The following is a 12,077-nucleotide window of genomic DNA, read 5'->3' as shown; positions in this document are numbered from 1 at the left end:
ACCAATTTCGGGCGTTACCTTTTGGTTTGACAATGGCTCCGCAAGTTTTCACCAAAGTAATGGCGGTAATGACGGCTGTACTCTGCTGTCAAGGGGTCAGGATCCTGCCGTACCTGGACGATTTGTTGATCCTGGCAAATTCCTCAGAAATTCTCCTGCGTCTTCTAGATCTGACTGTCCAGTTCCTGAAAGCCCACGGGTGGCTAGTCAACTGGAAGAAATCTTCCCTGGTTCCTGCTCGGAGCATGGTGCACCTGGGAGCGTTATTGGACACTCACAAGCAGCGGTTGTTCTTGTCTCAGGAGAAAGTCCTGGAGCTTCAGGACAGGATTCAATGCTTCCTATCTCGTCCGTAAGTGTCGATACATTCGGCAATGCATGTGCTAGGTCTCATGGTGTCGGCTTTCGACATGGTTGAATATGCTCAATTCCATTCTCGCCCTCTGCAGAAAGTAATTCTTGCCAAGTGGGACTGCATGCCTCACCATGATCAGATCTCAAATGATCTCCTTGTCTCCGAAGGTCCGCATGTCACTGAGCTGGTGGCTTCAGGACCATCGATTGAGCAGGGGTAATCCCTTCTGGATATCCAACTGGGTCCTGCTGAAGACGGATGCCAGTCTGAGAGGTTGGGGCGTGGTGTTGGATCAACACTCCCTTCAGGGTTGGTGGACCGAGGAGGAGTCTCCACTCCCGATTAAACATTCTGGAACTGCGGGCGGTGTTCAATGCACTGAACCTGGACCAGCATTTGATACAGAACAGACCTGTTCAAGTACAATCGGAGGCGTACATCAATCATCAAGGTGGCACTCGAAGCTGCATGGCAATGAAGGAAGTATCACGGATTCTTCAGTGGGGAGAACGCCATCTGCCGGCCATATCCGCAGTGTTCATTCCGGGGTTCCTAAACTGGGAAGCAGACTTTCTCAGTCGTCAGGACGTACACGCTGGAGAGTGGAGCCTCCATCCACAGGCGTTTCAACTTCTCGTGGACAAGTGGGGCCTTCCAGATGTGGACCTGATGGCGTCTCAACACTATCACAAGGTTCCGGTCTTTGGAGCAAGGACAAGGGATCCTCGAGCAGCGTTCGTGGACGCTCTGGCAATTCCATGGAACTTTCGGCTGCCGTACGTGTTCCCTCCGGTGTCACTCCTGCCCAGAGTAATACGGAAGTTCAAGCAAGAAGGAGGAAACCTACTTCTGATCGCTCCAGCGTGGCCCAGACGGCACTGGTTCTCCGATCTACAGGGCCTCTCGCTAGATCGTCCCCTTCTACTTTCACAACGACCAGACCTACTCGTTCAGGGCCCTTGTGTTTACCAGGACTTGGCCCGTCTGGCTTTGACGGCGTGGCTCTTAAAGCTTCCGTCTTGAGGGCCAAGTGTTTTTCTGAGGCGGTCGTTCAAACTATGTTAAAGGCCTGTAAGCCGGCTTCTGCTCGGATTTACCATAGGGTCTGGAATTCTTACTTTACTTGGTGCGCGTCTCATAATCATGACGTTTTCAAGTTTAGTTCGGCCAAACTGTTGGCCTTCCTACAACAGGGCCTGGACTTAGGCCTTCGTCTGGCCTCCCTCAAGGTTCACATTTCTGCCTTGTCTATTTGGTTTCAGAGACAAATTGTTGCCCTACCTGATGTTCATACCTTCACTCAGGGCGTGTTGCGGATTCAGCCTCCTTATGTACCACCTGTGGCCCCTTGGGATCTGTCGGTGATTCTGTAGGCCTTGCAAGAGTCTCCATTTGAACCTCTTGCGTCTGCAGACCTTAAGTGGCTTTCCCTTAAGGTTTTGTTTTTGCTGGCTATCGCTTCAGCTAGAAGGGTCTCGGACTTGGGTGCCTTATCCTGTAAGTCCCCGCATCTGATTTTTCACCGTGACCGGGCGGTTCTTAGTACGCGTCCGGGTTATTTACTCAAGGTGGTGTATTCCTTCCACTTTAACCAGGAGATTGTGGTTCCGGCCATTAATTCTCCTGAGTTGTCCTCGAAAGAGCGGTCTTTGGATGTGGTACGGGCTCTCCGTATCTATGTGAAGAGCCTCCTCCATTCGGAAATCTGATTCTCTTTTTGTACTGTTTTTGGTTTTCGCAAACGTGGTTGGCCTGCTAACAAGCAGACCTTGGCCAGATAGATTAGAATGGTGATTGCACATGCTTATGTACAGGCTGGCCTTCCAGCTCCTGCTACCATTAAAGCCTATTCTACTCGGTCTGTCGGGCCTTCTTGGGCGGCCCGCCGTGGTGCGACCCTTGAACAATTGTGCAAGGCGGCTACGTGGTCCTCAGTGAACACGTTCATTAGGTTCTATGCCTTCGATACTTCCACCTCACAGGATGCTTCCTTTGGACGCCGGGTTCTTGTGCCCGCTACAGTGAGTTCCCTCCCATAAGGAACTGCTTTAGGACATCCCCGATGTTATTCCTTGTGGAGCCAAGTGTACCCCGCAGCAGAAAACGAGATTTATGGTAAGAACTTACCGTTGTTAAATCTTTCTGCGAGGTACACTGGGCTCCACAAAGCGCCCACCCTGACGCACTTGGCTTCTTTGGGTTGGTATGGCATTAGCCGCTGACACCCCATCCTGTAGTGAGTGTGTGGTGTATGTGGCTACTCACGATTGTCGTCTATGGTACCTGCTACTGCTTTGGACTGGTTAACGAAACTGGACTCCTGTGCACGGAGGCGGGGTTATAGAGGAGGCGGCGCTGTGCATCTTGGGAACAGTCACAGCTTTGAGCCTGTTGGTGCCTCGGATCAAGATCCTACTCTACACCCCGATGTTAATCCTTGTGGAGCCCAGTGTACCTCGCAGAAAGAGATTTAACAACGGTAAGTTCTTACCATAAATCTTGTTATTTCATTTTGGAATACGGATGTAACATAACAAAATGTGGAAAAAGTGAAGCGCTGTGAATACTTTCCGGATGCACTGTATATTAAGGACTGAGTGTCGCTTAGGAAACCGCTGCAGGGAGAACAGGTGATTTAAGATACCTGGTCAGTGCTAGGTGTTTGGTGTGTTGTAGTGGTTTGAAGTCACCCTGGTATCTCCTATCATAAGTACTGACCTCTTTTGATCATGTTAGGATTTCTTTCTTTGTTTTGTACAGTACTTCGCTCTTCCCTTCTTTTGTCTTTCGTATTTAGCTCCCTTTAGTTTAGTTTATCTTTATCATTAAATATGTTCAATAAATAGTATGTAATAAAATGAAATGTAGATTGTTTTAGTCATTCATACACTCTGACATGTTAGCATCTGTTAGGCTGGCCTACTTACTAACTTTATTTTGGGGGTTTTATTTTTTTATTTAGTTTTTTTTATTTTACCTAACGTAGTTAATGGCAAATGCACAGAATTATTTGCAAAGAAAATTATCTAATTCACTATTTCAGGTCTAACGGTTCACGACATTGATGTGTATGAAATTAATGAAGCATTTGCCAGCCAGGTGAGCGTTCCGTTAAAATTATAAGTAGTGCTGTGCCAAAACAACCAGTATTAGGCTATATAGTGTGTTACTACACTTATGTTGCACTGATACACAATGGGGGATATTCAATTGTTTGAAAAGTCGGTTGGGTGTTTTTTTTCCTGTCTATTAGATAGGAAAAAACAGTCACCCAGCAAACTTTTCAAACTATTAAATACCGCCCAATGTTTGGGAAGCTGCTGTCTGCTCATTAATGATGATACTGCCCTCTGCCTCAGATATGGCTGTCACATCTTTTTCAGAATGTCAAGAACCGTGACTCTATTTTATGTCCTGCTCTTCTAGAAGTGTCCAATAACGTGATAAAACTGATGTCGGAACTATTTGCAATACAGCTGTATTAAAATATTGTACACGCAGCTGGCGCAAAAAAAAAAAAAAAAAGAATCTTGGATATTTTATTTACTAATACTAAATAGTTCACAGCCTTGTACTGTGGCACTACAGCACTGTACTGTACTTGTACTGTGGCACTACAGCACTGTACTTGTACTGTGGCACTACAGCACTGTACTGTACTTGTACTGTGGCACTACAGCACTGTACTGTACTTGTACTGTGGCACTACAGCACTGTACTGTACTTGTACTGTGGCACTACAGCACTGTACTGTACTTGTACTGTAGCGCTACAGTGTTTCTCACCACACTTCTGTACAGAGCAACACTGTGCCAGGCTGTGAGTTATATAGGACTTACTGTGCAGCAGAAGCTGGAGAGCTGTGAGTTGTATATATCCCAAAACAATGTATCTTTGTGTATGCAGGCCGTATATTGTGGGGAGAAATTGGGAATCCCAATGGAGAAAATTAACCCCAATGGTGGAGCTATAGCACTTGGACACCCCCTGGGCTGCACAGGAACCCGGCAGACAGTCACTTTGCTGAATGAACTCAAACGGAGGGGTAAACGGTAAGTGCCCTGGGGCCTGTTTAGCTGATTAACAGTTTGCACAGACTACTCCATCCAAATCATCTCCACTAGTTCCCTGTTCATACACTGTTATTGTTTTGCAGGGGACTTGGTGTCGTATCAATGTGTATTGGAACTGGAATGGGAGCTGCAGCTGTGTATGAATATCCTGGAAAATGAAATTGATGATGATCAGAGTCTCTGTGGACCAAACATTGTTCTGTCTGCAAATATGAATGTATGTGATCTATTATCTGGAATTTTCTGTAATTTGGAGCACCATGCCTAAAATATAATTTACAGTTAGATACCACCGGTTTAATAAGGTGGGCACTCCCAGGGGCTGATTCCCTAAAATTGAGCCTTACAGTCCGGACTTGCTGATTTCTGTTTGCAGCCCCATAGGGAGTATGTGAAGAATAGATGGCCAACTGCAGAATAGAGAGATAAACTGAAAATATGGTCCAATCCTTACTTGGATTTAAGGCAAGCCTTAAGATATCCTACATAAATGGCATGCTGCACCTGCAGAATTGTAACTGGAGGGATTGTTAATCTGCTAATTATGTAATATTGTTACAATGATTTGTACATATGTATTGACCTTAATTTTTTATGAGCACTTCATAACGAATATATCAGATATTGTAAGACAGTCTGAGACATGTTTTAATATTTGACTGTACTGCAAATAAATTGTAAAAATAAATAGCAATATGTAACATGCAGTGGATTCTATGTCATCTGAGAATGGGCCAAATGCCAATTATTCTTTGTAAAAATATCTCTAGAGTCTGTATTGCATGATGATATTTGGGGTGGTTTCACCTTTGTACGCTAACCCCATTATACAGCCGCCTGTCCTGCTGAGCGGAACATTCCTGCACCGTGCGCTACAGCCAGCTCCTGCTGACATCAAATAGGTCTGCATGATGTAAGAACTTCTGAAAATCTGGCCCGCTGTGGGCATGGAATACCATACTTTGCTACAGTTAGTTCACAACTGATCTTAATCTGTTTATGGGACGAAACCAACAATCACCATGTATTTATTGCCTGTTTTTGAATAATTTTTAGTTACAGTGCACTATAAGTCTTGTGGGGTATTCCCAGTGCATCCCTGTATACCCTCTGTTACATCATGTGAACGGGCAGGTGCATGCACCTCATTTACCAGTGGAAGAGATGGAGGCAGTGTCATGCTCTGGGTAATGGGGGTAATTTAGAGTTGATCGCAGCAGCAAATTTGTTAGCAGTTAGGAAAAACCATGTGCACTGCAGGGGGGGGGGGCAGATACAACATGTGCAGAGAGAGTTAGATTTGGGTGGGTTATATTGTTTCTGTGCAGGGTAAATACTGGCTGCTTTATTTTTACACTGCAATTTAGATTTCAGTTTGAACACACCCAAATCTAACTCTCCCTGCACATGTGATCTATTATCTGTAATTTTCTGTAATTTGGAGCACCATGCCTAAAATATAATTTACAGTTAGATGCCACCTGTTTAATAAGGTGGCATCTACTTAGTTACATTCACAAATCTTTGTAGGCCTTGAGCAAAAGCATCATTGTGTTATTCCAGTTAAAGGAAGGGAATAAGAAGTCCATATTTATTATGTGAAATATTTACATTGTATACACGTATTACAGGTACACTTTGGACTACTAAAAAAGAACATGGTTGAATCTTGTCCACTACACATTAAGTAATTTTTCATATTTCTCATCGTAGGATCCTCGTCCTTTTATTTGTAGTCTCAAAGACTTCTCTCCCAGCATGCCGTGCACCATGACTACGGTCTCATAGTCTGTGTTTGTCCTATGGGTAAAATATCACAGAAAGATAAACATCATATTCAGTTTCCTTAAAATAGAATAGCAGAAAAGTTAGAAAGATACATGCGATATGTAAAAAGTTCTTTAAACGGGTGTTTGTAATAAGGTTCCAGTTGTGAACTGTGCAATTCCGTTGATTTAAAGCGACCATTTAAAAAGCAAAATGAAGGAATATGAAGTTTTATTTACTAGGTTTCAACTTCGCAAGGAAATATCCTCAAAACACTGGCTTCTGGGGGTAATTCCAAGTTGATCGCAGCAGGAATTTTTTTAGCAGTTGGGCAAAACCATGTGCACTGCAGGGGGGGCAGATATAACATGTGCAGAAAGAGTTAGATTTGGGTGGGTTATTTTGTTTCTGTGCAGGGTAAATACTGGCTGCTTTATTTTTACACTGCAATTTAGATTGCAGATTGAACACACCCCACCCAAACCTAACTCTCTCTGCACATGTTATATCTGCCTCCCCTGCAGTGCACATGGTTTTGCCCAACTGCTAAAAAAATTTCTGCTGCGATCAACTTGGAATTACCCCCTCTGACCAATTAACCACGGTCTGTATGTACTGTATGTGCGTGTGATAGGGAGTATAGGCGGCACTGGCTCAGGGACTGATGTGAATTACTGAATATTCATATAAACTTCCAGAAAGGTTTTTCCTAGAATAATGGTGAGATGGAAGTATGTATAGTACAGTATGAGTAGTACGAGTACTATGAGTAGTACTATGAGAGTAGTATGAGTGTGCAGTACAAGGACGACTCCCCTCCCATATAAACATTGCAAAATCCCCAACTAGCATTACACAAAGTTTCTATGTCCGGGTCACAACCTGATCGCTCATTATAAGCACTTTCATTTATAAGGTGGACATAACCCTGATTGTTTCCTTGTCATCTTCAGACAATGATAACATGTTGCGGCAGAATAATTTGTATTATAGAATTGGGTTGCACAATGTTCACCATCGGTTAGAAGGAAATTGATGTAATACCAATCTCCCTAAAATGAATAACTATTTTCTATGCTCACTCACTGGCTCCCAGAATTGTTTCTTCGGCTGCAGAACTGATGAGACCTGTGATATTTTCTGTGTGTTACTGCACACTGGTGTTTATAGCTCTAAATGAATACTGCGCACTATTATTTTTTATAACTGAATGGCGATTAGTAACAGCTGCAATGCTTGTACATGTAATAGGATGCTTTGATGACCAGTATTAATTGCTCCCTTTGCTCAGTGGAAATGTCAGGTTGGAAAGGCAGTATACCGCAGTGTAAGTATGGATCCTCTTACCGTGCTGTGAAGGTGACCAATAACGCCTCCTTACTGGTAGATGTGTGACTGACGTGGGCATCAAGCATTCCGCTGCTGGGGGAGATGGAAAATACCCCCTGCCCACTGTGTCTTTCCTGCGCGTCTGAACACAAGAACAGTGAAGTTATATAGTGTCCACCTGTCAGTGAAAGTAGTTCCTACAAATCAGTGTTGTCATGCCACTGTCAGGGGACAGCCTGAGTCCTGTAACGGCTGCAAGGTGCCCTGATGGCAAACGCATAAGCTTCTAGTACTGTCGTAATTATAGTAAGTGGGATAAGAAAAACACTAAATACGTCTAATAATACAAGTTGCTTCTGTGTAAAATAGCATCTACTAAGAGCAATCTATGGAAATGTCTCAGGAGCTTGTAAGTAACTATGAATATATTACACACATCATATTGTATTTTTGTTGAATTTAGATACGACCAGTTACCTTCGTCACCATCCCGTGTACCGCTTATCCCTCGTAGTGTAAACTTTGCGTGTGAGAGGGTAAATACTACTGAAATAAGGAGAAAATAGTAACAAGTCATGGAAGACACCAGTGGTTCCCAAACACAGGGCCTGATTCAGTTTTGTTAGTAAAGCAAAAATGCACACAAGTGGGCAAAACCATGTGCAGTGCAGGTGGGGCAGATATAACGTGCAGAGAGAGTTAGATTGTGGTGGGTTATATTGTTTCTGTGCAGGGTAAATACTGGCTGCTTTATACTTACACTGCAATTTAGATTTTAGTTTGAACACACCCCACCCACATTTAACTCTGCACATGTTACATCTGCCCCACCTGCACTGCACATGGTTTTGCCCAGTTGTGTGCTTTTTTCATACCTCCCAACATGACCCTCTCGAGGAGGGACATAATGCTCTGCTTCTGGTCTTTTCTCTTAATTTATGATTGCCGCCACCTGTTTTGAACAGGTTAATGGATGACAAAGGTGTTTCAGCACAGGTGACGGCAATCATAACTTAAGAGAGAAGTCCGGGAGCAGAGCATTCTGTCCCTCCTGGAGAGGGTCATGTTGGGAGGTATGCTTTTTTGCTTTGCTAACAAACCTGAATCAGGCCCATGGTCCTCAAGGCACCCCAACAGGCCAGGTTGTAAGGATAAGCACAGGTGAACTTATTAGTACCTCAGTCATTTTGATTTAAGCATCTGTGCTTAGCTCATACTTGCCTACCTGACTTTCTCCATGTGGGAGAAAATGCTCTGTTCCTGGACTTTCCTGGTAATGTATGATTGCCATCACCTGTGGTGAGCTAGTTAATTGATAAGAAAGCTGTTTCACCACAGGTGCTGGCAATCATACACGGGGCCCGGGGGTACTTAAGACAAGGGGGCCCCCTGAGAGCTAATTGTAGTATATATATATATATATATATATATATATGGGGGGAAGGGGGGGATTCCATACACTATATATATGAATGCTGTTATAGTACATATTATTGAACAGAAAAATAGAAAGCCAATGAGTCCAAAGTAGCAAAACAAAACAATATCACATTGTGGTACTCAGCTGGACTCAGAGAATCAAATGTTGAAGCTGGTCTGCAAGGTACAAGGCCACCCCAAACCTGTCACACGGTAGGTGGTGTATGGTGTGGGGATACCCTCTGCAAGTGTCTATGGGCACACGAGCTGCTGGTTACAATAGCTTCAAGAAGAAAACTGTTACCGCACACCCCCCCATACTTGCCTACTTGACCCTCTCCATGAGGGAGAAAATGCTCTGTTCCTGGACTTTCCTGGTAATGTATGATTGCCATCACCTGTGGTGAGCTAGGTAATTGATAAGAAAGGTGTTTCACCACAGGTGATGGCAATTATACATTACCAGTAAAGTCCAGGAACAGAGCATTTTCTCCCTCATGGAGTGGGTCAGATAGGCAAGTATGTGCTAAGCTATGGATATCCTTAAAACCTGGAAGACCGTTTGTGTGCCTTGAGGACTGTGGGCCTTATTCAGGTTTCTGCATTTGGGAACCACTGCCTTAGGCATTCATCATGGTTTAGATCAGTGATGGCTAACCTTGACACTCCAGCTGTTGTTGAACTACACATCCCAGCATGCCCTGCATCAGTTTTAGCATGGCCAAATAACAAAACGGTTACAGGGCATGGTGGGATATGTAGTTCAACAACAGCTGGAGTGTCAAGGTTAGCCACCACTGGTTTAGATACTATGTATTAGTGCATCTGGCACAGGCATTCCCGAGCTCGGCCCTCAAGGCACACTAACAGTGCAGGTTTTAGTGATATCCAGGTTTCAGCACAGACTGTTAAATAAAAAATAGGATCTTGGTACTTACCAGGTAAATCCTTTTCTTTGAATCCATAGGGGGCACTGGAGTACTCTTGGGATATGGACGGTTTCCGTAGGAACAAGGCACTGAATATTAAAATTTAGAACTCTCCTCCCCTCCATATCCCAGAGTACCTCAGTGTTTTTTACTGAGCTGAACAGGAGCGATAGAGAGGTTGACAAAGGAGAATTACATATAACAGAACGGACAACAATAAAGTTGACACATAACGTGACTGACAACTAAACAGTTGGCACAATAACCGATAGAACTTGAAACTTGAACCAGTCGGTGAGTATGTGTTACCATACGATTCCCTGAACTTACCGCAAACTAGGTAAAACTGCTCTGGGTGGGCGTCCAGTGCCCCCTATGGATTCAAAGAAAAGGATTTACCTGGTAAGTACCAAAATCCTATTTTCTTTTTCATCCACTAGGGGTCACTGGAGTACTCTTGGGACGTACCAAAGCTTCCCCCGTGGGCGGGAGAGCAGTTTGGCACCTGTAACACTAGGCGGCCAAAGCTAGATGCTGATGCCGCAAACGTATCAAACTTGTAAAAGCGCACAAACGTGTGCACTGATGACCAGGTAGCCGCACGGCAAAGCTGCGTCGTAGAAGCCCCTCGACCAGCTGCCCATGAAGTTCCCACAGAACGTGTGGAATGAGCTGTTACTGATGTAGGCGGCTGTAACCTAGCATGAAGGTAAGCCTGACGTATGGTCAGTTTAATCCATCTGGATAAGGTCTGCTTAGAAGCTGACCAACCCATCTTGGCAGCATCATACAGAACAAACAACGTATCCGTCTTACGAACTGTAGACGTTCGGGACACAAACGCGTAATGCGCGTACCACATCCAAGGTTCCAGAAATTCCTGTCAACACAGGAACTACTATTGGTTGATTGATGTGAAAGGATGAACCCTACCTTTGGTAGGAAAGCAGGATTCGTCCGAAGTTCCGCTCTGTCATCATGAAACACCAAATACGATGGCTTGCATGACAAGGCACCCAAATCGGAAACACGCCTTGCCGAAGCCAAGGCTAGTAGGAAAATTGTTTTCCAAGTGAGAAACTTAATATCCACTTGGTGTAAGGGTTCAAAATATGACGACTGTAAGAAATCTAAAACCAGATTCAAGTCCCATGGCGCTGTAGGTGGAATGAATGGAGGCTGTACTCTGAGGACACCTTGCAGAAAAGTGTGTACAGATGGCAATAGAGCCAGTCGTCTTTGAAAGTAAATTGACAAAGCAGATACCTGCACCTTTAGTGTAGATAAACTCAGTCCTCCATCTAACCCCGTCTGTAGAAATAACAAAAGACGGGATAACTTGAAAGATGATGTTGGAAACTTCCGATCCTCACACCAACCTATATAGGCACGCCAAATTCTGTAATAATGAGCTGCCGTAACTGGCTTCCTAGCACGTAACATGGTTGGTATAACCGATTCTGGTATGCCCTCTCTCCTTAAGAGGGTGGTCTCAACAGCCACCCCGTCAAACGCAGCTGCGCTAAATCGGGGTAAAGGAACGGACCCTGTTGTAACAGGTCCGGACGAAGTGGGAGCGGCCAAGGCTCGTCTGCGAGTAGTCCTCGGAGATCCGAGAACCAAGCTCTCCGAGGCCAATGAGGCGCCACTAGTATGACTGTGACGGACTCTCTTTTGATCCGTTTTAGCAACAGAGGGAGCAGCGGAAACGGTGGAAACAGGTACACGAGGCTGTACGGCCACGCGACGGTGAGAGCATCCACCGCCACTGCCTTTGGATCTCGCGTTCTGGACACATACTGGGGCGTTTGGTGATTGTGGCGAGATGCCATCAGGTCCACTTGAGGGTAACCCCACCTCTGGGCCAACATGTGAAACACTTCTGGATGTAATGCCCATTCTCCTGGATGAAAATCCCGACGGCTGAGATAATCCGCCTCCCAGTTGTCCACTCCCGGAATGAACACTGCCGACAACATCACTTGGTGACGCTCGGTCCAATTGAGGATTCGAGCTACTTCTCGCATTGCCATGCGGCTTCTCGTTCCTCCTTGTTTGTTGATGTATGCGACCGCCGTCGCATTGTCCGACTGCACCTGGACAGGCTGAGACCGAAGAATGTGCACTGCTTGTCGTAGCGCATTGTAAATTGCCCGGAGTTCCAGGACATTTATAGACAGCAATCTTTCGTGAGCCGCCCAGAGA

At 44.9% G+C, this 12,077-nt stretch overlaps 2 protein-coding genes across 8 annotated transcripts in view; one reads left to right on the top strand and one right to left on the bottom strand.

The window, feature by feature from the left end:
* Positions 1-5,135, top strand: part of ACAA1 (acetyl-CoA acyltransferase 1) — a 64,228-nt gene extending 59,093 nt beyond the window's left edge. For all 3 annotated transcript variants that reach the window (XM_063921800.1, XM_063921801.1, XM_063921799.1), the window contains exons 10-12: positions 3,399-3,454; positions 4,262-4,407; positions 4,512-5,135. In XM_063921800.1, coding sequence (XP_063777870.1) covers positions 3,399-3,454; positions 4,262-4,407; positions 4,512-4,587 — 278 coding nt within the window. In that variant the 3' untranslated portion in view covers positions 4,588-5,135. The remainder of the gene's footprint in view (positions 1-3,398; positions 3,455-4,261; positions 4,408-4,511) is intronic.
* An 856-nt stretch (positions 5,136-5,991) lies between these two features.
* DLEC1 (DLEC1 cilia and flagella associated protein) overlaps positions 5,992-12,077 on the bottom strand; it is a 247,281-nt gene continuing 241,195 nt past the window's right edge. For 3 of the 5 annotated variants that reach the window (XM_063921795.1, XM_063921794.1, XM_063921797.1), the window contains exons 38-40: positions 8,002-8,070; positions 7,543-7,666; positions 5,992-6,228 (exon numbers count right to left, since the gene is read on the bottom strand). In XM_063921795.1, the coding sequence (XP_063777865.1) occupies positions 6,105-6,228; positions 7,543-7,666; positions 8,002-8,070 (317 nt within the window). In that variant the 3' untranslated portion in view covers positions 5,992-6,104. The remainder of the gene's footprint in view (positions 6,229-7,542; positions 7,667-8,001; positions 8,071-12,077) is intronic. The other 2 variants (XM_063921796.1, XM_063921798.1) reach the window with 2 other exon arrangements.

This window comes from Pseudophryne corroboree, chromosome 5, assembly GCF_028390025.1.
Source record: "Pseudophryne corroboree isolate aPseCor3 chromosome 5, aPseCor3.hap2, whole genome shotgun sequence".
Taxonomy (NCBI): domain Eukaryota; kingdom Metazoa; phylum Chordata; class Amphibia; order Anura; family Myobatrachidae; genus Pseudophryne; species Pseudophryne corroboree.
This window is presented reverse-complemented; position numbering and strand designations above follow the sequence as displayed.